The sequence below is a fragment of the Balaenoptera borealis genome (genome assembly GCF_965194805.1).
Source record: "Balaenoptera borealis genome assembly, chromosome: 17".
NCBI classification, from domain to species: Eukaryota; Metazoa; Chordata; class Mammalia; order Artiodactyla; family Balaenopteridae; genus Balaenoptera; species Balaenoptera borealis.
Window position 1 is genome coordinate 37408189 of NC_138876.1, and position 26437 is coordinate 37434625.

Sequence of the window (26437 nt, forward strand, 5' to 3'; positions counted from 1 at the left end):
AACTCAGTCAACTTTCTGCCGCCAGCTTACTGTCTTACCTATAACGCTGCCTATCCTTTCCTCCTGTTACAATGGTAGAGGTATCCCCAACCCTCTAAGATTAAGGCAGTCCCACCCACATGTGCTTTGGATATCATTTCTTCCAATGTTTTCAGGGACAGGCTTTAGTAGTTATTTCTTCTTGTCTCTTGTATTTTCAACTTTTCATTATTTTACTAATTCATTCCCAACAGCATTTACAGTTATTCACGTATTTCTGATAAGTTTTTTGCTTGTTTGGCTTTATCTTTTTTCTCCAACTCATGTCTTCAATCACTTTTCCTTTCCAGAAACTTCTAGTGTAGGGTGATCCATAGTTGTTTCTACTTTTTCACTTTATCCCATTGTCTCAAACCATTGCAGTTTGGCTTCTGCCTCTATCATTCCACTGAATTGCTATTGCTGTTTAGATACTTTTTTGGTAAGTTAATGTTATTGAGGTGTAATTTACATATACCAAATTGCACTCTTTTTTTTTAAAGGTCTTTATTGAATTTGTTACAATATTTCTTCTGTGCCTTGGGTTTTTTTTTTTTTTTTTTTGCCCGCGAGGCATGTAGGATCTTAGCTCCCTGACCAGGGATCGAACCCACACCGCCTGCATTGGAAGGTGAAATCTTAACCACTGGACCATCAGGGAAGTCCCTAAGATACACTCTTTTGGTTTAGCTTTTTGGCTCAGCAATAATGATTTTGAGCTTTGTTGAGAATCTTAAATGTATTAGTAGTTTGTTATGTTTTATTACTGAGTAGTATTCCATTGTATGGATTTAATAGTTTATTCATCCACCAGTTTGTGGACATTCGGTTTTTTTTTCCAGTTTTTGGTTGTTTTGAATAAGGCTGCTGTGAATATTTGGTCTTTGGTGGACATATGTTTTCATTTTTATTGGTTAATACCTAGGAGTAGAATTGATGGGTTGTATAAACTTATGTCCATAAGTTTATAAGAACTGCTAACTTGCTTTCTAAAGTGACTAATTTTTCATTTCCTACATCAAATGTATGAGAGATCTCCTTGTTCCACATCCTCACCAACACTTGTTATTGTAATGTTTTTAATTTTAACCATTTTTGTGTGTGTAATGGTATCTTACTGTAGTTTTATTTTTCATTTCCCTGATGACTAACGATGTTGAGAATCTGTTCATGTGCTTATTATTATTTTTTGTATACTTATCATTTGTATACTTTTGGTGAAGTGTCTGCTGAAATTTTTTTGGCCATTTTTATTTTTGGGTTTTTCTCTTATTGTTGAGTTATAAGAATTCTTTATGTATTTTGGATACAATTCCTGTATCATATAATCATATATGAGAGTTTTGTTCTCCAGAGTCACTTAGACTAAATAATTCTTTATCATTGCTTATTACATGTGTGTGTGCATGCACATGTATATGTGTATGTGTCTGAGATTCAGGTGAAGATGGTACCCGCAAAAGCAAGGAAAATGATCCACTGTCAAAAGATAAAATAGTCAACAGAATCAGAATCAGAGATGATACGTATGTTGGAATTATCATAAGGGACTCTGAAGTTACAATGACCACTATGTTAAAAGTATCTAGTGAAAGGTGGACAACATCTGTGAGCAGTTAGGAGAATTTATCAGTACAGTGGAAATTATTTTTTAAAAAAGAGCCAAATAGAAATGCTAGAGATAAAAGATATGAAATAAACAAAAAATTTAAATTGGTTGATAGTATCATTTGTCTTCTATATCCTTACTGATTTTCTATAAACTTACTGTATCAATTACTGAGAGAGGAGTTGTTGAAATCTCCAACAGTTATTTTGGATTTGTCCTTTTCTCAATTATTTCAGTTTTGTGTTTTATAAGCTTTGTCTTAGGGTGCTTACACATTTAGGGTTGTTATGTCTTCTTGATAAATTGACTCTTTTATCATTATAAAATATCCCTCTTCAGTCCTGGTGATAATTTTCTGCAGTCTTCTCTGCCTGATATTAATACAGCCACTTTAGCTTTGTTTTGATTAGTTTAACATGACATACATAATCTATATATCTATACATATATCTCTATTCTTTTACTTTTAACCTCTTTTTGCCTTTATATTTAAGGTGATTTCAGCATGTAGTTGGGTCTTGTTTTTTTATCCAGTCTCATAATCTTTCTATTTTAATTGGGTGATTTGACTGTATTATGTAATGTAATTAACCAGTATAGTTTCGTTAACTATATTTTCCCGAGTTTTTGCTTAGTAGTTACTCTGAGGATTATGGTATGCATCTTTATTACAGTTGACTTCAGGTTAGCCTGCTTCCAGTAAATTGTTGTAAATTTGCTTCAGTATAGCTCCATTTCCCCTCTTTTGTTCTGTTGTTTTTGTATATATTTTACCTAAATAAGTTGCAATTTCAACAGTTCCAGTATTGAAATTATTGATTTTTTTGTAAGATAAATATTTATCTTTTATGTCTATGTACATATTTGCCATTTCTTTTCACCTAGAAGTATAATACTTCCTTTATTATTTCTTGCAGGGAAGTTCTGCTTGCAACAGAGTCTCTTAGTTTCTGTTTATCAGGGAATGTTCTTATTTCCCCTTCATTTTTGGATAAATTTGCTGGATTTAGGATTCTTGGATGACATTGTTCTTTTAGCACTTTGAGTATTTCTTTTTACTACCTTCTGACTGCCATGGTTTTTGATGAGAAGTCAGCTTTTAATCATATTCTTGTTCAAATTCATGATGAGCCATTTTCTCTTGCTGCTTTCAGGAATTTCTTTTTGTCTTTCAGCAGTTTGACTACAGTGTGTCTAGATGTACATCTTTTTGTGTTTATCCTGCTTTGTAATCATTTAGCTTCTTGTATATGTAAATTAATGCTTTTCATCAAATTTGGGAAGTTTTCAGCCACTACAGTATTTTTTAAAATCATTTTTTCAGCACCTTCTCCTGAGACTCCCATTATGTTTGTGTTGGTATGTTAATGTCTCACCAGACTCTAAGGCTCTTGATTTTTCTTCACTGTTTTTCTGTTTTCCTAGGGAAGATATTTAGTTATCTTCATGTTTACTGATTTTTTTCATCTGTTACCTCAAATATGCTGTGGAGCCCTTCTAATGTATTGTCATTAAAGATGTATTTTTCACATGTAAGTTTTACGTTTTTATTAGTTTCTGTTTTTCTATTGAGATTCTTTATTTGTTGAGTCATTTTCATGGTATTTTTCTTTAATTTCTTGAACACAGTTTCAATTTTTTGAATGTATTTAAAATAGCCACTTTGAAGCCTTTGTCTGATATATCCAGTAACTGGACCCACAGTGAATCATTGTCTATGGACTGCTTTCTTTTATGTTGATTGCTTCAATTTTGTTTTATCGACTGCTTTCCTGAGTATGGGTCACACTTTTCTTCGCAGGTTTCATATTTTTTTTTTGTTTAAAACTGGGCTTATAAAATAATACATTGTGGGAACTTTGGTTTCTCTCCTTCTGCCTCCCAGACTTTTTTTTTTTTTTTTTTCTTTTTAGCTTTCACGGACTTAAACTGTGGCATCTATCTCCCTGCAGTGTTTGGCTGCTAATACCTCTGCTCAGTTCGTTTATTTTTAATTTTCTAGCCAGGATTCCTTGGGATTGCCTCGTCAGCCAGTGATTTGTGCAGAGGTTGTCCTCAAACACCTTGGGCCCGTATGACTTCCACTCTCTGCTGATGTATCTGTGTATGGGTTGGGGAGCACATTGAAAGCTGTAGCTAGTTTTCAAGTCTCTTTTGACTTTTACCTTTCACTAGGTCTTTTTTTTTTCTTTTTTCAGACAACATTTTTATTCCAGAACAAATTCATATACATAGTTTCTGTAGAAGATTAGAAAATTGTTACAGGTATATCCTACTCTGTATTGTAAGCAGGAAGGCATTATAAGCACACACCTCCAATAATACTAAAAAATTAATCTATGATTCCTGCAATGTGACAGCAGACTGATTTTAAAACTACCTTAAAAATGATTCCTCATTATCATTGGGATTATTTTCACATTAAAAAAAATTAAAGTATAGTTGATTTATTGTGTTTTAGGTGTACAGCAAAGTAATTCAGTTACACATATTTCTTTTCAGATTCTTTTCCATTACAGGTTATTACAAGATAGTATATATAATTCCCTGTGTTATACAGGAAATCATGTTACTTATCTGTTTTATGTATTGTAGTATTTACTTGTTAATTCCATACTCCTAATTTGTCTCTCCCACCTCTCTCTGCCCTTTGGTAACCATAAGATTGTTCTCTGTGTCTGAGAGTCAGTTTCTCTTTTGTATATAGATTCATTTGTATTATCTTTCAGATTCCACATATAAGTGATATCATATAATATTTGTCTGACTTCACTAAGTGTAATATTCTCTAGGTCCATCCATGTTGCTGCAGATGGCAATATTTCATTCTTTTTATGGCAAATAGTCCATTGCATATATATACCACATTCTCTTAAGACAGTGATCTGTTGATGGGCACTTGGGTTGTTTCCATGTCTTGGCTATTGTAAAATAGTGCTGCTGTGAACATTGGGGTGCATGTATGTTTTCGAATTAGAGTTTTCATCTTTTTTGGATATATACCCAGGAATGGGGTTGCTGGATCATATGGTAGCTCTATTTTTAGCTTTTTAGGGAACCTCCATACTGTTTTCCATAGTGGCTGCACCAACTTACATTCCCACCAACAGTGTAGGAGAGTTCCCTTTTCTCCACACCCTCCCTAGCATTTATTATTTGTAGACTTTTTGACGATAGCCATTCTGACCAGTGTGAGGTGATACCTCACTGTGGTGTTGATTTGCATTTCTTTAATAATTAGCAATGTTGAGCATCTTTTCATGTGCCTGTTGGCCATCTGTATGTTTTCTTTGGAGAAATGTCTGTTTAGGTCTTCTGCCCATTTTTTGACTAGGTTGTTTGTTTTTTTGATATTGAATTGTATGAATTGTTTGTATATTTTCAGTATTAACCCCTTGTTGGTCATATCATTTGCAAATATTTTCTCTTATTCTATAGGTTTTCCTTTTGTTTTGTTGATGGTTCTTTTGCTGTGCAAAAGCTTTTAAGTTTGATTTGGTAGTTTATTTATTTTTGCTTTTGTTTCTTTTGCTTTGGGAGACTGATCTAAGAAAATATTGCTTTGATTTATGTCAGAGAATGTTTTGCATATGTTCTCTTCTAGGTGTTTTGTGGTATCATGTCTTATAATTAGGTTTTTAAACCATTTTGAGTTTATTTCTTTATATGGTGTGAGGGAGTGTTTCATTGATTTACATGTAACTGTCCAGCGTTCCCGATACCACATTTTGAACAGACTGTCTTTTCTCCATTTTATATTCTTGCCTCCTTTGTCATAGCTTAGTTGACTGTAGGTGTGTGGGTTTATTTCTGGGCTCCCTATTCTGTTCCATTGATCTACATGTCTGTTTTTGTGCTGATACCTTGCTGTTTTGATTACTGTAGCTTTGTAGTGTAGTCTGAAGTCTGGAAGGGTTGTGCCTCCAGCTTTGTTCTTTGTCCTCAGGATTGCTTTGGCAATTCTGGATTTTCTGTGGTTTCATATAAATTTTAGGATTATTTGTTCTAGTTCACTGAAAAATGTCATGGGTATTTTGATAGGGATGGCATTAAATCTGTAGATCACTTTGGGTAATATGGCCATTTTAACAATATTAATTCTTCCAATCCAAGAGGAGGGGATATCTTTCCATTTCTTTGAATCATTTTCAATTTCCTTTGTCAGTGTTTTATAGTTTTCAGTGTATAGGTTTTTCACCTCCTTACTAGGTATTTCATTTTTATTGAAGAAATTTTTAAATGGGATGTTTTTTTACTTTCTCTTTCTGATATTTCATTATTAGTGTAAAGAAATGCTACAGATTTCTGTATATTAATCTTATATCCTGCTACCTTGCTGAAATCATTTATTAGTTCTCAGTTTTTCAGTGGAGAGTTTAGGATTCTCTGTGTAGAGTATTATGTCATCTGCAGATAGTGACGGTTTTACCTTTTCCCTTCCAATTTATATACCTTTTAATTCTTTTTCTTGTCTGGATGCTGTAGCTAGGACTTCCAATACTATGTTGAATAGAAGTGGTCAGAGTGGGCATCCTTGTCTTTTTCTTGAATATAGCAGGAATGCTTTTAGCTTTTCACTGTTGAGGGTTATGTTGGCTGTGGGTTTGTTGTAAATGGCTTTTATTACGTTTTGATATGTTTCCTCTATACCCACTTTGGTGAGAGTTTTTATCATGAATGGATGTTGAATTTTGTCAAATGCTTTTTTTCATCTATTGAGATCATCATGTGGGTTTTTTGTCTTTCCTTTTGTTAATGTGGCATATCACATTGATTGATTTGTGTATGTTGAACCACCCTTGTAACCCTGGAACGAATCCAACTTGATCATAGTGTGTGATTCTGTTAATGTATTGTTGGCTTTGGTGTGCTAACGTTTTGCTGAGGATTTTTGTATCTATATTTATCAAAGATATTGGTCTGTAATTTTCTTTTTTTGTACTGTTTTGATTACTGTAGTTTTGTAGTATAGTCTGCAGTCAGGGAACATGATTCCTCCAGTTCTGTTCTTCTTTCTCAAGATTGTTTTGGCTGTTCAGGGTCTTTTGTGTCTCCATACAAATTAAAACATATTTGGTGATTAGTTTCTGTTGTTTAATATAATGTAATTAAGGTTCATTTATGTTGTAGCATGGGGCAGGATTTCCTTCTTTTATAAGGTTGCATAATATACTATTGTATGTATATATCACATTTTGATTATTTGATTGTTTTTCTGTTGATGGACATTTGGGTTGTTTCTATCTCTCAGCTATTTTGAATAATGCTGTGATGAATATAGGTGTGCAGATATCTCTCACAGATGTTGCTTTGAATTCTTTTGTATATATCCAGAATTGGGATTGCTGGATCATATGGTAATTCTATTTTTAATTTTTTGAAGAATCTACATAGTGCGTTGCATAATGACCGCACTATTTTACAGGAGTTCTAATTTCTCCCCATCCTCATCAGCACTTGTTTTCTGTTCTTTGTGATAGTGGTTATCCTGATGGTTATGAGGTGATATCTCATTGTGGTTTCAATTTGCATTTCTCTGATAACTAGTCATGTTGAGCATCTTTTCATGTGTTTGTAGGCCATTTGTATTTCTTCTTTTGAGATTTGTCTGTTCAAGTCCTTGTTCATTTTTATTTATTTATTTTTTAGAATTTTTATTAATTTATTTTTGGTTGTGTTGGGTCTTTGTTGCTGTACGTGGGCTTTCTCTAGTTGCGTTGAGTAAGGGCTACTCTTCATTGCGGTGCGCAGGCTTCTCATTGTGGTGGCTTCTCTTGTTGCGGAGCACCACAGGCTCTAGGTGTGAGGCCTTCAGTAGTTGTAGCATGAGGGCTTAGTTGCTCTGTGGCATGTGGGATCTTCCCGGACCAGGGCTTGAACCATGTACTCTGCATTGGCAGGCGGATCCTTAATCACTGCACCATCAGGGAAGTCCTCCCTTGTTCATTTTTAAATTGGGTTTTATTGTTGTTGAGTTGTAAAAATTCATTTTTCTGAGTATTAACTCCTTATCAGATGTATGATTTGCACATATTTTCTCCAATTGTGTAGCTTGTTTTTTCACTCTGTTGATGATAATGATGATGATGATTATGATGATGATTTTTGGATGCTCAGAAGTTTTAAAGTTAATCTATTTCTGTTTTTGTCGCCTGTGCTTTGTTGTCATTTTCCAGAAATCGTTTTCAAATCAAATGTCCTGAAGCGTTTTCCATATGTCGTCTTCTAGGGGTTTTATAGCTCTGGGTCTTATGTTTAGGTCTTATACATTTTGAGTTAATTTTTAAATTTTTTGTAAGGTAAGCGTCCAGGTTCATTCTTTTACATGTGGATATCCAATTTTCCCAGCACCATTTGTTGAACAGACTGTCCTTTCCCCATTGTGTAGTCTTGACACCCTTTGAAAATCATTTGGTCCTATTGAATACATGCAAGAGTTTATTTCTGGGCTCTCTGTTCTGTTCCATTAGTCTATATGTCTGACTTTAACCAGTACCATAGTGTCTTGATTACTCTGGCTTTGTAGTATGTTTTGAAATCAGGAATTGTGAGACCTCTAACTTTGTTCTTTCTCCTCCAGATTGTTTAGGTTTTTTGGGGCCCCTTGAGAGTCCATATGAATTTGAGGATTTTTTTTTTCCTACATCTGCAAAAAAATAAAGTCATTGGGATGTTGATAGAGGTTGCATTGAATCTGTAGATTGGTTTAAACAGTGTTAAGTCTTCCAACCAATCCATGAGCACAGGGTGTATTTCCATTTATTTGTATCTTCTTTTATTATTATTTTTAGCAATGTCTTGTAGTTTTCAGTGTATAAGTCTTTTACTTCCTTGGTTAAATTTATTTCTAAGTACTTTCCCCTTTATTTTATGCTATAAAAAATGGGATTATTTTCTTAATTTCATTTTACCATTAGTTGTTGTTAATGTATTAGAAATGTAACTGATTTTTGTGTGTTTTGTATCCTGCAACTTTGCTGAAATCATCTATTAGTTATAACAGGTTTTGTGTGTGTGTGTGTGTGTGTGTGTGTGTGTGTGTGTGTGTGTATGTAATCTTTAGAGTACTTTACTTATAAGTTTATGTCATTTGTCAATAGAGATAATTTTACTTTTTTTACAATTCGTCTTTGCCTTTTATTTCTGTTCCTTGTCTAATTTCTCTGGCTTGGACTTCCAGTACTATGTTGAATAGTAGTGGCAAGAGTGGGCATTCTTGCCTTGTTTCTGATCTTAGAGGAAAAGCTTTTAATCTTTTACCGTTTACTCTCTTGTGAACGTTTCATTATGTTAATATAGTTTTATTCTATTTCTATAATAGTTTGTTGAGTGTTTTTATCATGAAAGGGTGTTGAATTTTGTCAAATGCTTTTATTGTGTCAATTGAGTTGATTATGTGGTTTTTGTCCTTTATTTTATTAATTGTTGATTCTCATTTGTTGAACCATTCTTACATTCCAGTTATAAATTCAGTTGATCATGGTGTATAATCCTTTTAATGTGCTGTTGGATTTGGTTTATTAGTATTTGTTGAGTACTTTTGCATCAATATTCATTAGGGGTATTGGTCTGTAGTTTTTATTTTGTTTTGTTTTTTGTTTTTCTTTTTTCATGTTGTGTCTTTGTATGATTTTGGTATTAGCGTAATGCTGGCCTCAAAGAATGAATTTGGAAGTGTTCCTTCCCTTCAGTTATTTGGAAGAGATTGAGGAGTATTGGTGTTAATTCTTCCTTAAATGTTTGGTAGAATTCTTCAGCAAAGCCATCTAGGCCTGGGTTTTTCTTTTTTTTTTTTTTATAATTTTTTTTTTAATTTTTATTTATTTATTTATGGCTGTGTTGGGTCTTCGTTTCTGTGCGAGGGCTTTCTCTAGTTGTGGCAAGTGGGGGCCACTCTTCATCGCGGTGCGTGGGCCTCTCACTATCGCGGCCTCTCTTGTTGCGGAGCACAGGCTCCAGACGCGCAGGCTCAGTAATTGTGGCTCACGGGCCCCGTTGCTCCGCGGCATGTGGGATCTTCCCAGACCAGGGCTTGAACCCGTGTCCCCTGCATTGGCAGGCAGATTCTCAACCACTGTGCCACCAGGGAAGCCCTGGGCTTTTCTTTTTTGAGGGGTTTTTGATTATTTTTTCAATTTCCTTATTCAGATTTTTTATTTCTTCATGATTTTGTGTTGGAAGGTTGTATCTTTCTAAAAATTTATCCATTTCTTCTAGGTTCATTCTTCATAGTATTCTTTTGTACTAGTTTTTAATTCTGTGACATTAATTTTAATGTCTTCTTTGATTCCTAATTCTAGTTGAGTCTTCGTTGCTTCCTCCCTCCTTCCCTTCCTCCCTCCCTCCCTCCCTTCCTTCCTTCCTTTCTTTTTTTTAGTCTAGTTAAGGGTTTGTCAATTTTGTTGGTCTTAAAAAACCAACTCTTGGTTTTGGGCTGCTATAATGAAATATCAAGACTGGGTAGCTTATAAATAATAGAAATTTATTTCTCACTGTTCTGGAAACTTGGAAGCCCAAGATCAAGGTGTCAGCATGGTCACATGCAGGTGAAAGCCTTCTCCCAGGTTCATAGCTGGCACCTTCTCACTGTGTCCTCACATGGTGGAAGGGGCTAGGGATTTCTCTGGAGCCTTTGTTATGAAGCACTAATCCCATTCATGAGGGTTACACCCTCATGACTTAAGCACCTCCCAAAGGCCCCGCCTCCTTATACTATTGTCTTTGGGAGTTTGGATTTCATCAAATACATATATTTTGGAGGACACAAATATTCAAACCATAGAAGAGCAGTTCTGTTGATGTTTAAAAATTTGTTTTTCTATTTCCTATTTTATTTATCTCTGTACTAATCTTTATTGTTTCATTCCTTCTGTGAACTCTGGGTTTAATTTATTTTTCTGGTCTCTTGATGTGTAAAGTTAGGTTGTTCCTTTGAGATCTTTTTATTTTTTTATTTTTATTTTTTTAATCACAAGTTTCACTGCAATTTTATTTATTTATTTATTATAAAATAAGCAACAAGGATATATTGTTCAGTACAGGAAAATATAGTCATTACTTTGTAAATGGAGTACAATATATAAAGATACTGAATTACTATGTTGTACACCTGAAACTAATATACTTTTTTTCTTCAATGTTCAATTGTCTTTTTTTTTTTTAAATAAATTTATTTATTGTATTTATTTATTTTTGGCTGCGTTGGGTCTTCGTTGCTGTGTGCGGGCTTTCTCTAGTTGTGGCGAGCGGGGGCTACTCTTTGTTGTGGTGCGCGAGCTTCTCATTGCGGTGGCTTCTCTTGTTGCAGAGCATGGGCTCTAGGCATGCGGGCTTCAGTAGTTGTGGCACGTGGGCTCAGTAGTTGTGGCTCGCGGGCTCTAGAGCGCAGGCTCAGTAGTTGTGGCACATGGGCTTAGTTGCTCCGTGGCATGTGGGATCTTCCCGGCCCAGGGCTCGAACCTGTGTCCCCTGCATTGGCAGGCGGATTCTTAACCACTGCGCCACCAGGGAAGCCCAATTGTCTTTTTAATACATTTTTTTTCATAGTTTTCATTTTTTTTTAACATCTTTATTGGAGTGTAATTGCTTTACAGTGGTGTGTTAGTTTCTGCTGTATAACAAAGTGAATCGGCTATACATAAACATATGTCCCCGTATCTCCTCCCTCTTGAATCTCCCTCCCACCCCTTTAGATGGGCACAAAGCACCGAGCTGATCTCTCTACTCTGCGGCTGCTTCCCACTAGCTATCTGTTTTACATTTGGTAGTGTATATATGTCCATGCCACTCTCTCATTTCATCCCAGCTTACCCTTCACCCTCCCTGTGTCCTCAAGTCCATTCTCTATGTCTACATCTTTATTCCTGTCCTGCCCCTAGGTTCTTCAGAACCTTTTTTGTTTTTTAGATTTCATATATATGTGTTAACATACGGTATTTGATTTTCTCTTTCTGATTCACTTCACTCTGTATGACAGTCTCTAGGTCCATCCACCTCATACAAATAACTCAATTTCATTTCTTTTTATGGCTGAGTAATATTCCATTATATATATGTGCCACATCTTCTTTATCCATTCATCTGTCGATGGACACTTAGGTTGCTTCCATGTCCTGGCTATTGTAAATAGAGCTGCAATGAACATTGTGCTACATGACTCTTTTTGAATTATGGTTTTCTCAGGGTATATGCCCAGTAGTGGGATTGCTGGGTCGTATGGAAGTTCTATTTTTAGTTTTTTAAGGAACCTCCATACTGTTCTCCATAGTGGCTGTATCAATGTACATTCCCTCCAACAGTGCAGTAGGGTTCCCTTTTCTCCACAGCCTCTCCAGCAGTTATTGATTGTAGATATTTTGATGATCACCATTCTGACCGGTGTGATGCGATACCTCACTGTGGTTTTGATTTGCATTTCCCTAATGATTAGTGATGTGGAGCATCTTTCATGTGTTTGTTGGCCATCTGTATATCTTCTTTGGAAAAGTGTCTATTTAGGTCTTCTACCCATTTTGGGATTGGGTTGTATGTTTTTTGATATTGAGCTGCATGAACTGCCTGTATATTTTGGTGATAAATCCTTTGTCAGTTGCTTCGTTTGCAAATATTTTCTGCCATTATTAGGGTTGTCTTTTCTTCTTGTTTATGGTTTCCTTTTCTGTGCAAAAGCTTTTAAGTTTCATTAGGTCCCATTTGTTTATTTTTGTTTTTATTTCCATTACTCTAGGTGGTGGGTCAAAAAGGATCTTGCTGTGATTTATGTCATAGAGTGTTCTGCCTATGTTTTCCTTTAAGAGTTTTATAGTGTCTGAACTTACATTAAGGTCTTTAATCCATTTTGAGTTTATTTTTGTGTATGGTGTTAGGGAGTGTTCTAATTTCATTCTTCTACATGTAGTTGTCCACTTTTCCCAGCACCGTTTATTGAAGAGGCTGTCTTTTTTCCATTGTATATACTTGTCTCCTGTATCAAAAATAAGGTGACTGTATGTGTGTGGGTTTATCTCTGGGCTTTCTATCCTGTTCCATTGATCTATATTTCTGTTATTGTGCCAGTACTGTACTGTCTTGATTACTGTAGCTTTGTGGTATAGTCTGAAGTCAGGGAGCCTGATTCCTCCAGCTGTGTTTTTCTTTCTCAAGATTGCTTTGGCTATTTGGGGTCTTTTGTGTCTTTGTACAAATTTTAAGATTTTTTGTTCTAGTTCTGTAAAAAATGCCACTGGTAATTTGATAGGGATTCCATTGAACGTGTAGATTGTTTTGGGTAGTATAGTCATTTTCACAATATTGATTCTTTCAATCCAGGAACTTGGTATATCTCTTCATCGGTTTGTATCATCTTTAATTTCTTTCACCAGTGTCTACAGTTTTCTGCATACAGGTCTTTTGTCTCCCTAGGTAGGTGTATTCCTAGGTATTTTATTCTTTTTGTTGCAGTGGTAAATGGGAGTGTTTCCTCAATTTCTCTTTCAGATTTTTCATCATTAGTGTATAGGAGTGCAGGAGATTTCTGTGCATTAATTTTGTATCCTGCAACTTTACCAAATTCATTGATTAGCTCTAGCAGTTTTCTGGTAGCATCTTTAGGATTCTCTATGTATAGTATCATGTCATCTGCAAACAGTGACAGTTTTACTTCTTCTTTTCCAATTTGTATTCCTTTTCTTTCTTTTTCTTCTCTGATTGCTGTGCCTAGGACTTCCAAAACTATGTTGAATAATAGTGGTGAGAGTGGACATCCTTGTCTTGTTCCTAATCTTAGAGGAAATGCTTTCAGTTTTTCACCATTGAGACTGATGTTTGCTGTGGGTTTGTCTTATATGGCCTTCATTATGTTGAGGTAGTTTCCCTCTATGCCCACTTTTCTGGAGAACTTTTATCATAAATGGGTGTTGAATTTTGTCAAAAGCTTTTTCTGCATCTATTGAGATGATCATATGGTTTTTATTGTTTAATTTGTTAATCTGGTGTATCACATTGATTGATTTGCATATATTGAAGAATCCTTGCATCCCTGGGATAAATCCCACTTGATCATGGTGTATGATCCTTTTTATGTGTTGTTGGTTTCTGTTTGCTAGTATTTCCTTGGGGATTTTTGATGTATATTCATTAGTGATATTTGTTGGTAATTTTCTTTTTTTGTAGTATCTTTGTCTGGTTTTGGTATCAGGGTGATGGTGGCCGCATCGAATGAGTTTGGGAGTGTTCCTTTCTCTGCAGTATTTTGGAAGAGTTTGAGAAGGATAGGTATTAGCTCTTCTGTAAATGTTTGATAGAATTCACCTGTGAAGCCATCTGGTCCTTGACTTTTGTTTGTTGGAAGATTTTTAATCACAGTTTCAAGTTCATTACTTGTGATTGGTCTGTTCATATTTTCTATTTCTTCCTGGTTCAGTCTTGGAAGGATATACTTTTCTAAGAATTTGTCCATTTCTTCCAGGTTGTCCATTTTATTGGCATAGAGTTGCTTGTAGTAGTCTCTTAGGATGCTTTGTATTTCTGCGGTGTCTGTTGTAACTTCTCCTTCTTCATTTCTCATTTTATTGATTTGAGTCCTCTCCCTCTTTTTCTTGATGAGTCTGGCTAATGGTTTATCAATTTTGTTTATCTTCTCAAAGAACCAGCTTTTAGTGTTATTGATCTTTGCTATTTTCTTTGTTTCTATTTCATTTATTTCTGCTCTGATCTTTATGACTTCTTTCCTTCTGCTAACTTCGGGTTTTGTTTGTTCTTCTTTCTATAGTTCCTTGTGGTGTAAGGTTAGATTGTGTATTTGAGATTTTTCTTATTTCTTGAGGTAGTCTTGTATTGCTATACACTTCCCTCTTAGAACTGCTTTTGCTGCATCCCAAAGGTTTTGGATCATTGTGTTTTCATTGTCATTTGTCTCTAGGTATTTTTTGATTTCCTCTTTGATTTCTTCAGTGATCTCTTGATTATTTAGTAACGTATTGTTAAGTCTCCATGTGTTTGTTTTTTTTTTACGTTTTTTTCCCTGTAATTTATTTCTCATCTCATAGTGTTGTGGTCAGAAAAGATGCTTGATAGGATTTTGGTTTTCTTAAATTTACTTAGGCTTTATTTTTGACCCAAGATGTGGTCTGTCTTGGAGAATGTTCCATGTGCACTTGAGAAGAAAGTGTAATCTGCTGGTTTTGGATGGAATGTCTTATAAATATCAATTAAATCTATGTGGTGTATTGTGTCATTTAAAGCTTGTGTTTCCTTATTAATTTTTTGTTTAGATTATCTGTCCATTGGTGTAAGTGAGGTGTTACAGTCCCCCACTATTATTGTGTTACTGTCAATTTCCACTTTTATAGCTGTTAGCAGTTGCCTTATGTATTGAGGTGCTCCTATGTTGGGTGCATATATATTTATAATTGTTGTATCTTACTCTTGGATGGATCCCTTGATCATTTTGTAGTGTCCTTTTTTCTCTCTTGTAACATTCTTTATTTTAAAGTCTATTTTATCTCTTATGAGTATTGCTTCTCCAGCTTTCTTTTGATTTCCATTTGCATGGAATATGTTTTTCCTTCCCCTCATTTTCAGTCTGTATGTGTGCCTAGGTGTGAAGTGGGTCTCTTGTAGACAGCCTATATATGGGTCTTATTTTTGTATCCATTCAGCAAACCTTTGTGTTTTGGTTGGAGCATTTAATCTATTCACGTTTAAGGTAATTATCGATATGTATGTTCCTGTTACCATTTTCTTAATTGTTATGTGTTTGTTTTTATAGGTTCTTTTCTTCTCTTGTGTTTCCCACTTAGAGAAGTTCCTTTAGCATTTTTTGTAGAGCTGGTTTGGTGGTGCTGAGTTCTCTTAGCTTTTGCTTGTCTGTAAAGCTTTTGATTTCTCCCTCGAATCTGAATGAGATCCTTGCCGGGTAGGGTAATGTTGGTTGTAGGTTTTTCCCTTTCATCACTTTAAATATCTCATGCCACTTCCTCTGGTTTGTAGAGCTTCTGCTGAGAAATCAGCTGTTAACCTTATGGTTGTTCCCTTGTATGTTATTTGTCGTTTTTCCCTTGCTGCTTTCAGTAACTTTTCTTTGTTTTTAATTTTTGTCAATTTGTTTAATATGTGTCTCGGCGTGTTCCTCCTTGGGTTTATCCTGCCTGGAATTTCTCTGTGCTTCCTGGACTTGGGTAGCTATTTCCTTTCCCATGTTAGGGAAGTTTTCCACTATAATCTCTTCAAATATTTTCTCAGGTCCTTTCTCTCTCTCTTCTCCTTCTGGGACCCCTATAATGCGAATGTTGTTGCGTTTAATGTTGCCCCAGAGGTCTCTTAGGCTGTCTTCATTTCTTTCCATTGTTTTTTCTTTATTCTGTTCCGTGGCAGTGAATTCCACCATTCTGTCTTTCAGGTCACTTATCTGTTCTTTTGCCTCAGTTATTCTGCCTTTGATTTCTTCTAGTGTTTTTCATTTCAATTCTTGTATTGTTCATCTCTGTTTGTTTGTTCTTTAATTCTTCTATGTGCTCCTTAATTCTTCTCGTTCTTTGTTAAACGTTTGTTGCATCTTCTCGATCTTTTGTTTCATTCTTTTTCCGAGGTCCTGGATCATCTTCATTATCATTATTCTGAATTCTTTTTCTAGAAGGTTTCCTATCTCCACTTCATTTAGTTGTTTTTCTGGGGTTTATCTTGTTCCTTTATCTGGTACATAGCCCTGTGCCTTTTCATCTTGTCTATCTTTCTGTGAATGTGGTTTTTTTCTACAGTCTGCAGGATTTTAGTTGTCCTTGCTTCTTTTGATTGAATTCTTGACATTATAAATTTTTACATTGTTGAGGCTGAATTTTGTTTGTTTAAGGAGTTACAGGCCTACTTCAGAGATACTGCGGGTCCAGTTCCAGACAACTGCAATAAACCAAATATTGCAACAAAGTGAATCACACGAACTTTTTGGTTTTCCAGTGCACAGAAAAGTTATGTTTAAACTATGCTGTTGTCTATTAAGTGGACGGTAGTATTGTCTAAAATACAATGTAATATACCTTAATTGAAAAATACTTTAATGCTAAAAAATGCTAACCATCATCTGAGCCTTCAGCAAGATGTAATCTTTTTGCTTCTGGAGGGTCTTGCCCCAATGTTGATGTCTGCTGACTAATGAGGGTGATGGTTGCTGAAAGTTGGCATTGCTGTGGCAATTTCTTAAAATAAGACAACAGTGAAGTTTGCCGCATCAGTTACTCTTTCTTTCCGGAACGATTTCTCTGTAGCATGCAATGCTGCTTGATAGCATTTTACCCACAGTATAACCTCTTTCAAAGTTGGAGTCAGTTCTTTTAAGCCCTGCTGTTTCATCAACTAAGTTTCTGTCATATTTAACATCCTTTGTTGTCATTTCCACAGTCTTGATAGCATCTTCATCAGGAGTAGATTCTATCTCAAGAAACTACTTTCTTTGCTCATCCATGAGGAGCAACTCCTCATCCGCTAAAGTTTTATCATGAGATTACAGCAATTCAGTCACATCTTCAGGTTCTACTTTTAATTCTAGTTCTCTTGCTGTTTCTACCACGTCTGCAGTATTTTCCTCCACTGAAGTCTTGAATCCCTCAAAGTCATCCATGAGAATTGGATTCAGCTTCTTCCAAACCCTTATTGATGTTGATATTTTGACCTTTTCCCTTGAATCATGAATGTTCTTATGATTGGTAAATCCTTTCCAGAAGGTTTTCAGTTTACTTTGCCCAGAGCCATCAGAGGAGTCACTATGGCAGCTGTAGTCTTATGAAATAACATCTTTTAAATAATAGGACTTGAATGAAAGTTGAAATTGCTCCTTGATTTGTGGGCTGCAGAATGGACGTTGTGCTAGCAGGCATGTAAACAACATTACTCTCTTTGTACGTCTTCATAAGAGCTCTTGGGTGACCAAGTGCATTGTCAATGAGCAGTAATGTTTTGAAAGGAATCCTTTTTTCTGAGCAGCAGTTCTCAACAGTGGGCTTAAAATATTCAGTAAACCATGTTGTGAACAGGTGTATTGTCATCCAGGCTTTATTATTCCACTTATAGAGCACAGGCAGAGTGGATGTAGCATAATTCTTGAGGACCTTAGGATTTTCAGATTGATAAATGAGCATTGGCTTCAACTTAAAGTCACCAGCTGCATTAGCCCTTGTTCTTGGAAGCCAGACATTGACTTTTCCTCTCTAGCTATGAAAGTCATAGATGGTATATTCTTCCAATATAAGGCTGTTTCATCTACATTGAAAATCTGTTGTTTAGTGTAGGCACCTTCATTAACTATCTTAGCTGGGTCTTCTGTATAACTTGCTGCAGCTTCTACCTGAGCGCTTTCTGCTTCACCTTGCACTTTCACGTTATAGAGATGGTTTCTTTCCTTAAAATCCATGAACCACCCTCTGCTATCTTCAGGCTTTTCTTTTGCCACTTCCTTACCTTCTTCTGTCTTTATAGAATTGAAGAGAATTAGGGCTTTGATCTGGATTAAGCTTTGGTTTAAGGTAATGTTGTGGCTGGTTTGATCTGTTTGGCACAGGAGGCCTGGCTTATGGCCTTTCTCCGCTTTTGACATGCCTTCTTCACTAAGCTTAACCATTTCTAGCTTTTGATTTAAAGTGAGAGATATGTGACTGTTTTTTTCACTTGAACACTTAGAGTTGTTGTAGCGTTATTCATTGGCCTAATTTCAATATTGTTTTGTCTCAGGGAATAGGGAGGCCTGAGGAAAGGGAGAGAGATGGGGAATGGCCAATTGGTGGAGCAGTCAGAACAGAAAACATTTATTAAGTTCATTGTCTTATATGGGTGTGGTTCATGGCACCCCAAAACACATTACAATGGTAACATCAAAGATCATTGATTACAGATTACCATAAAAATATAATGATAATGAAAAAGTTTGAAATATTGTGAGAATTACCAAAATGTGACACAGAGACACAAAGTGAGCAAATGCTGTTGGAAAAATGGCACCAATAGTCTTGCTCCGTGCAGCGTTGCCACAAACCTTCCTTTTGTAAAAAACTTAGTATTTGCAAAGCACGATAAAATGAGGTATGCCTATATAGACTTATTCTGGTAGGCGGTTGTTACCTTGTAGATTGGCTCAGTGCTTTTGAAGCCTGTTTTTAAGCTCCTTTTGGGAGAGTCTAAAGTAAAGTAGCGTTTATGTTTTGATAATGCAGTCTCTTTTCTAAAACAAGGCTGTTCTGGGATGTCTACTGAATGTCCTTTGTATTCTACGAGTTCACTTAAGTGTTGATGGTGGGAAAGATTCTCAGCCTTTTGTGACCTCTGGGAGTTGTTCTTTTTAAATCTCCCTGGTCGTTTTTTTCTCTTAGGAAATTGATTTTGTTGGGTTTTGTAGAGTGTTTTTGTAAGCATGTACAGGTTGGCATTCAGCTAAATAGTCAAGGGAGCTCCTAGGTAGATTGATGGACCTGTTTCTCTGCATAGCTCTTTTCTCACAGGTATTCTGTAATGCACATTTTATTTGCCTTGCCTCCCCAAACTCCCATCTTTGTTTCTTCAACTCAGCAAAATTGCTGGGCTCTGTTGGGTTCCCTTCACCCTGTGCTACATTTTGGACATAGCCTTTAGATCTAAAGCTTGGGTGATAGTAGGGCTTGTCGTATTTCTTTCCCTTTTCTCATGGATCTCTGTCCTGAAATGTCTGATATCTAATGTCTGAAAATAGTTGCTTCCTATATTTTTCTGAGTTTTTTAGTTGTTTACAGCAGCCAGATAATTCTGGATCCTCTTACTTCATCGTCTTACTTCCTTGCGGTCAGAAGTGGAAATCCTATAATGGACACTTTTAAATCTTTAAGTTGTTTGAACTTTCAGTAGCATTTGAAAATGGTCAAGTACTCCTTTCTTGTCCTTCATGATCTCATTTCCTAAATTTTGATGTTTTCCTGGGATCTCTTCTTGACCCTTACGGCTTCTTAGACATTTTCCTGATGATTTTATCCCTTCTCAAGTCTTCAGGCTTCATCTGTGTGCTGGTGACACCAAAAATGACATTGCCAACTCAGATCTCTGCTGGTATTCATATATACAGTTGGTTGCTGGAAATCTACATTTGGATGAGAGGAGTTAAACCCATCTTATTCCCCTCCAAACTTTTTTCTGGTGTTCTTTAGCTTAGTAAATAACATTACCATCTAGTCATTAGCTTAAGCCAAAGGCTTATTAAGAGACATTCTCAACTCCTCTCTTTCTCGCATCACCCCATATTTAATCAAAACCACTTTCTGTTGACTGTGCCTCTTTAATATCTTGATTAGCTTATCCTCTCTCCATTCTTACTGCCACTACTATACTCTTTGCATCCATATTTTGAATAATCCCCTACTGATTTCCCTTCTCTACTGTTGCTTACTGCATGTCCTTCCTCTGGATTACAGGGGAAGTGATCTTTTTAAAATAGAGCTCCTTAACATGGTTTACAAGACTCTTTTTAACCTGACCATTTTTAATACATCCTGGCCACTTTTACTTTATTCTTTCTGAATTATTTTTGGTCCTTTATACATGATACTTTATTCATACCAAATTATTTTTGGTCTTTCAGACATACCATGTATAATGCTTTTCATTTCTTACTTCTAGATATTTCTGCACATGCCATACTATGGATAACTTTTAAAAAAGCAAAAACAAAATAAAAAGACATTTCTCTATGGCAAATAGTCAAGTAGACCATAAAACTAAAAACTCATAAGTGAAGTCAATACAAGTGAAAATATTTGCAACATAAACAAAGACCAGTTTCCCTTGTATACAGATAAGAAAAGGACCAAAAACCCAAGAGAAAAATGAGCAAAGAACATGAATAGATGATTTGTTTCATATTATATTAAAAGATGCTCAACTTCGCTCATAGTAAGAGAAATGCAAAATAAATCTTCTCTGAGTTACAAGTTTTCACCTAATGTATTGGCTGAAATATTTGGTTCAATACTATGTAGGTGGAATTGTGGGAAAAGACGCTCTCATATATTACTTGTAGGAGATTAAATTCGTATAAGCCCCCTGGTGGGCAGTTTGTTAATATCGATTAATATACATATATATTAATATCACATACAATTATAGTAGATAAAATATACCATAATATAATCAATCAACAATTTTAATAATTACTATATAGTTATTATTGATCTTATATTAAATTTATATTGTGACATATGGTTATACTTACAGTATATGTGCTTATTTATCAATATATATACTTCTGTATTTGTGTGTGTTTATATATTCCCTTGACCTCACAGTTTCGCTTCTGGGAATTTATCTTAAAGATATATTAGCACATGTGTGAGTTGACTTATGTATAAGCTTATTTATTGCAGTGTTGTTTATATTAGCAAAAGGGAACCTAGATATCCATAAGTAAAGGATCGGTGAGTAAGAGAGACTACATCTTTGCAACAGAATAGGATGTAGATGTAAAAAATAAAAGAATGAGGGTGCTTTCTATGTATTTATGTCATAGAGATCTCCAACATGGATTTTATGTTGTCAAGTAAAAACATCAAAGTATATAACAGTGTGGATAAAAAAGATTGTGTATAAAATGCTCTATTGTGTGTTAAAAAGGGGGAGAAATAAAAATATATATTCATATTTGTATAAAGGTTTCACAGGAAGCTAATAAAAGTGCTTATTCTTTGAGGTGTTTCTGGGAAGATTAAGAACAGGGGTTGGAAGGAGACTATGTACTGTATACTTTTTTATATTGATTGATTTTGAACCATTTGAGTATATTGCCTCTTAAAAATAAAATTAAAAAATTTATGAAAGATCTTAAGGAAAATATTTTTTCTGTTCTTTTTCTCATCAGTAAGCTAAAAAAGCTGAGTGAAGACAGTTTGACTAAGCAGCCTGAAGAAGTTTTTGATGTACTAGAGAAACTGGGAGAAGGGTAAGTACAAAAACATGAAAGTAGCATTTAGATAATGACAGAGCAGTTATAAAATACTGTGTAAGATTAGTCTTTCACTAGAGTATATTTGATTGAATTGAGTAGTAAGAGTATAGAGGGAATGTACCTGAACATAGTGAAGGGCCATATATGACAAGCCCAAGCTAACATCATACTCCGTGGTGAAAAGCTGAAAGTACAGGAGAACTTCCAGGATAGTAAAAGGCACAAAACACAATTAAAACAGCTTAGACCAGCAAGAATAAGGAAAAAGAAATAGAGAAAACAAAAATATAAAGTAGTAAGCTAAATGTAAGTTGGAAGGAATAAAGTGAAGTACATTTTTCACTAAATGTCAGTTCTCTCATAGACAAATTATTCGGGCTAATTAAAATGCAAAACCTAGCTATATGCTGTTTATAAGACGCCCGTGTAATACAAAGGGTAGATATATAGTGGTATTTCCTATTAGAGATATCAGATAAGAAAGAACTAATCACACCAAAAAACAAAAAAGAAAGCAGGAGTGGCAATATTTATATCAGGTAAATTAAAGTTAAAAGATCTTGAGTAAAGAGGGGTTAATATTCAAATGAAGAATAAAGAGGGATATTAGGTAATGACATAAAAGACAGCTTATAATGAAACATATATGTGTCAGTCGCCGTGACAATTAAATTTCTGAAGGAAAGCTATTAGAAACATCAGGGGAATCTAATAAAAATGTATTCATGTGAGAGATTTTAATATATCTTTTTCTGAATTGGACAGAATAAGGAAAAAAGAGAAAGGACATAAAGGGATTAAGTATTATAATCAACAAACTTGATTATATATATGTGTGTGTATATATATACACACACACACACCATATATATGGTATGTATTTATACTTACATTGATATAACTATTCTTGCCTCCCCCCCACCCCCAGTTTTTGGTATATTCATGGACCACTGATTAAAAAAACTAACAAAAAAACCCCAACAAATTCTAAAAAAAGGGATTTTTCAGGTTACATTTCTAATTATAGTCTACTAAAATTAGAACTAAATAATTACAATATGATAAAACCCACACTTATTGGAAATTAGGAAACATAATCTGAGGTAACCTATGAAGAGGAAATTGCAAATTATCTAGAAAACAATGAAATAGAGAACAAATCATACTAATATTTATGGAATCCAGCAAAGCTGTAATTAGGTGACCATATTTAGTTTTAAATTTCTTTACTACTAAAGAAGAAAGACCAAAAAGTAAAGAAGGAAGGAAGGAAGGAAGGAAATAAATAAATAAATAAAATAACTTAGTGCTTATTTAAAGGACTGAGAAAAATAATAAAATGTACCAGAAGAAACTAGAAATAGAGAATTCATGAACTAAAAAGCTGAAATTAATGAAATAGAAAGTAAAAAAATTAGAAATAATATATGTATATAAAAGATACTTCTTTGAACAGGTCATTAAAATAGTTAAACCTAGTTCTGACTTTGACTAAAGAAAAAAGAGCAAAAATAATTGAAGATTTGGAATAAGAAAGAAGATACAAGCAATGATAAAGAAATGATTTGAAGAATTAAAAGACTACTAAATGCTGCTCTATGAAAACTCATTTGAAAATCTAGAAGTAGATGATTCCATAACAAAATATGAATTGTGTGAATTGACTCCCAAAGAAGTTTAAACTTAGATATATCAATTACCATAGAAAAGATGGAAAGGCAGTTAAATATCTATCTATTAATTAAAAAGATACCAGCTCATGATATATGTACACATAGCTGATTCACTTTGTTATACAGCAGAAACTAACACATCATTGTAAAGCAATTACACTCCAATAAAGATGTTTTAAAGGAAAAAAAAAAGAGATCCCAGCTCATAGCAGCAGTATTCACAATAGCCAAATGTGGGGATGTCCATCAGTTGATGAATGGATAAACAAAATGTGATATATCTGTACAATGGAATATTATATAGCTGTTAAAAAGAATGAAGTACTGATACATACCTCAGTATGGATGAACCTTGAAACATACATTCAGTGAAAGAAGCCAGATACAGAAAGTCACATATGATTCCATTTATATGAGGTATCCAGAATAGACAAATCCATAGAGACAGAAAGCAGATTCCAAATGATTTGGAACTAGATAGGGGTGGTAAGGATTACACAACATTGTGAATGCAGTACACTTTAAAATGTTTCAAATGGTGAATTTTATGCTATGTTCATTTTACTAAAAAAAAAAAAAAAAAAAAAGTACCAGCTAAGGTTTATCCAGTCATTAAGGGACAAAGAATTGCAGTTATTTTTATGAAGCCAGCATAACTTTAATCAAAATCTAGATGTATGAAAAAAGAAAACTGTAGCCTTACTTTGCTACCCATTATGATTTCCATGCCCACCTTGTCTCAGATGGAAAGACATTGTCACTTCACTTCTTAACGGATCCCAACATCCGTTAAACTTAGGGAACTTATTTCAGTGTTGGCATCTCTGTTACCTCTGACCTGCACTATACAGCTTTCAGCGACACCAGTAAAGGGAGTGTCCTCTGGACTCTCTCAGTGAGCATACTTAGAGGGTGGGCCAGCAGGTCACATGGTGAGATTTTGATTCTAGTATTCCATCTACTTGAGCCTTTGATCTCCTTCCTCTGATGTATAATGAGGATCCCTGGCATCTCACTTAATGTGGGCCATTGTTGAGTCTGGGTTTTAGTTAGCTAGCTGAGCAGACTGTTAGGGACACTCTCAACTGTTGGTTAGAAGTAAATTCCTTTCTCCCTGGAAATCTTAGAATTCCTTCCCACACATATTCTTTAGGGTTCTGCTAATAAAAACTGACAAAATCATACACCTCTTTTGGTGTGACTAGTAGGTACTCTTGGGTCAGATTTTATATTCATTCCTCTGGTGTCTGTGGGAATTTGAGTGTAATTATAGGTCTGGAACAATGAGAGGTGGTGGTGATGTAGTCTGGGAAAGGAGCTGCATTTCCCTGAAAGGCAATTCCCTCGAGTAAGGTCTTATAGAGTCTTCAGGCATCATGAGGTTAATTTTCTCAGACTAGGGGATAGGGTTGCTTTTGCTGACAAGGGAGACTTGGTAGGGGTTGGGGTTTCAGGTATTCAGATTAGTAACAATCTACGTTAATATCCCAATACCAATTCTCTGGGTACCTCTCTTTACAGTTAAAAACCTAACTTTAGCATAGTAGTCCTGGTGATGTTGTGAATTCAGTTTGCAATGTAATTCAGCTTCCAGCAAGATTAGACTTTGAGTTTGGGTTTCAGAAGTCTCAGTCCTGGGCATATAAGAATCACGACTTTCTTTTGGGGCATTCAGAAGTTTTCTGGGTCTCTTAGTCTTGGGCTGGCGATTTAAGCCCTGAGCTTGTTATAATTGTTTCATGACTTTTCCAGTGTAGGCAGGAGCAGGCCATTCCATTCTGCAGTCTTCGTACCCCTATTTTCACTGTGACAGTCAATTGATACAGTTATTTGGTCTTCTAAAGCTTTGCCTAGACTCCGGGCAACTAAGGATAATAATTTAAATAATTGTTTTGCCCCTAAATACCATAGGCTATCAATGTTCTGTTTGTCACTTGTTTTGAAGCCATCACTGTATTCAAATCTAAGAAAAAACTAATCCAGGATTCCCATCTTTAAGATTCCTTCCCTTAGAACCAGTTCCTTCCCCAAAAGTATTGGTACCAAGACATGGTTAGGAAAAGAAAGGCTACTCTGTGTACTCTGGGTTTAAAGAGTTTATTATGAAATTTGGGGCTCAAATGACTTGTGGAAGGGCCAGGGATGCAAAGGTTATGGACTTTGTCACTGAAGGTCAGAGAAGCCAGTGCTGAAGATCTCAGCCTGGAGTACTGAAGTGGTATTTCTTAGAAGCTCACCTGGGATCTGCTGGAATCCTTAAGAATCTTTGAGAAGCTTGCACCAACTATCTTAGTCTGCAGCAGCAGCATCTTGATTATCAAAAAGCTCAGCAAGAAGCCACTGTGTACCTTATATCTGCTAATGCATCTGCTACAGCTAAATTTGGAGAATGATAGTTTCTCCTCAACTTTTTGCCATTCAGATTTCATGCATTGTCAAACTCTTAACTGGGATCCATTCAGGGAAGGGAAATCTGGGAAATGTGGTTCCCAGTTTTCCTCCTTTGTAGTGGCAAGAAGACCTTAGAAGGGACTGATGGCGTTGCTTAACTGACAATAGGTAATCTAGCACTGAATTCTAGATTAGCTTTTGAGGGAAAAAAAATATATGTATACACACACATATATACACACACATACATGCACACACACACACACACACACACACACACACACACACACACAGATATGGCTTCTAAGGGGAGATGCAGATTTCCCCTGCTATCTGAAAGTAGAGCGTTCCTATGAAACCTTTCGTAAGTTGAAATGTTGTAAAGCAAACAAGCAGTTACCTTATGACACATCTTGCTAACGGATACACAGAATAAATTGAGATAAAGCACAGATGCTCACAGACACAGTTCAGAGCTATGGCGGCGTGATGCTGAGGTGCTGAGTGCAGTTTCCAGGGGATGAGCTTGGCGCGGCTGCTCTTGCTGCTCATGGTACTTTCTCCCTCTGTAATGGCTCCTGCAGAAACAAACGTTGAATGCTGTTTTTGCTTTTCACCTTTTTTTGTAAAAGGGTAAATCTTCTTCGAATTTCTTCTGGTTAGCGAAACAGGTACTAATCCAGGTGTTTTGTAAAAGCGAAGGGGCGTAAGGTGAACTTTTGAAAAGTGGGGTTTACCTGTGTGTGTGTGTGTGTATGTGTGTGTGTAAATTAGGACCACACACACACACACACACCCCCAAAGGTGACTTTGGGTATC

At 35.4% G+C, this 26437-nt stretch overlaps 2 protein-coding genes across 3 annotated transcripts in view; one reads left to right on the forward strand and one right to left on the reverse strand.

Annotated features, from left to right (window-relative positions):
* LOC309615137 (uncharacterized protein) overlaps positions 1–26437 on the reverse strand; it is a 343686-nt gene that overhangs the window by 134549 nt on the left and 182700 nt on the right. The window lies entirely within an intron of this gene.
* The window catches only part of STK3 (serine/threonine kinase 3), a 315343-nt gene that overhangs the window by 24119 nt on the left and 264787 nt on the right, over positions 1–26437 (forward strand). For both annotated transcript variants that reach the window (XM_082364364.1, XM_082364365.1), the window contains exon 2: positions 21468–21548. In XM_082364364.1, the coding sequence (XP_082220490.1) occupies positions 21468–21548 (81 nt within the window). The remainder of the gene's footprint in view (positions 1–21467; positions 21549–26437) is intronic.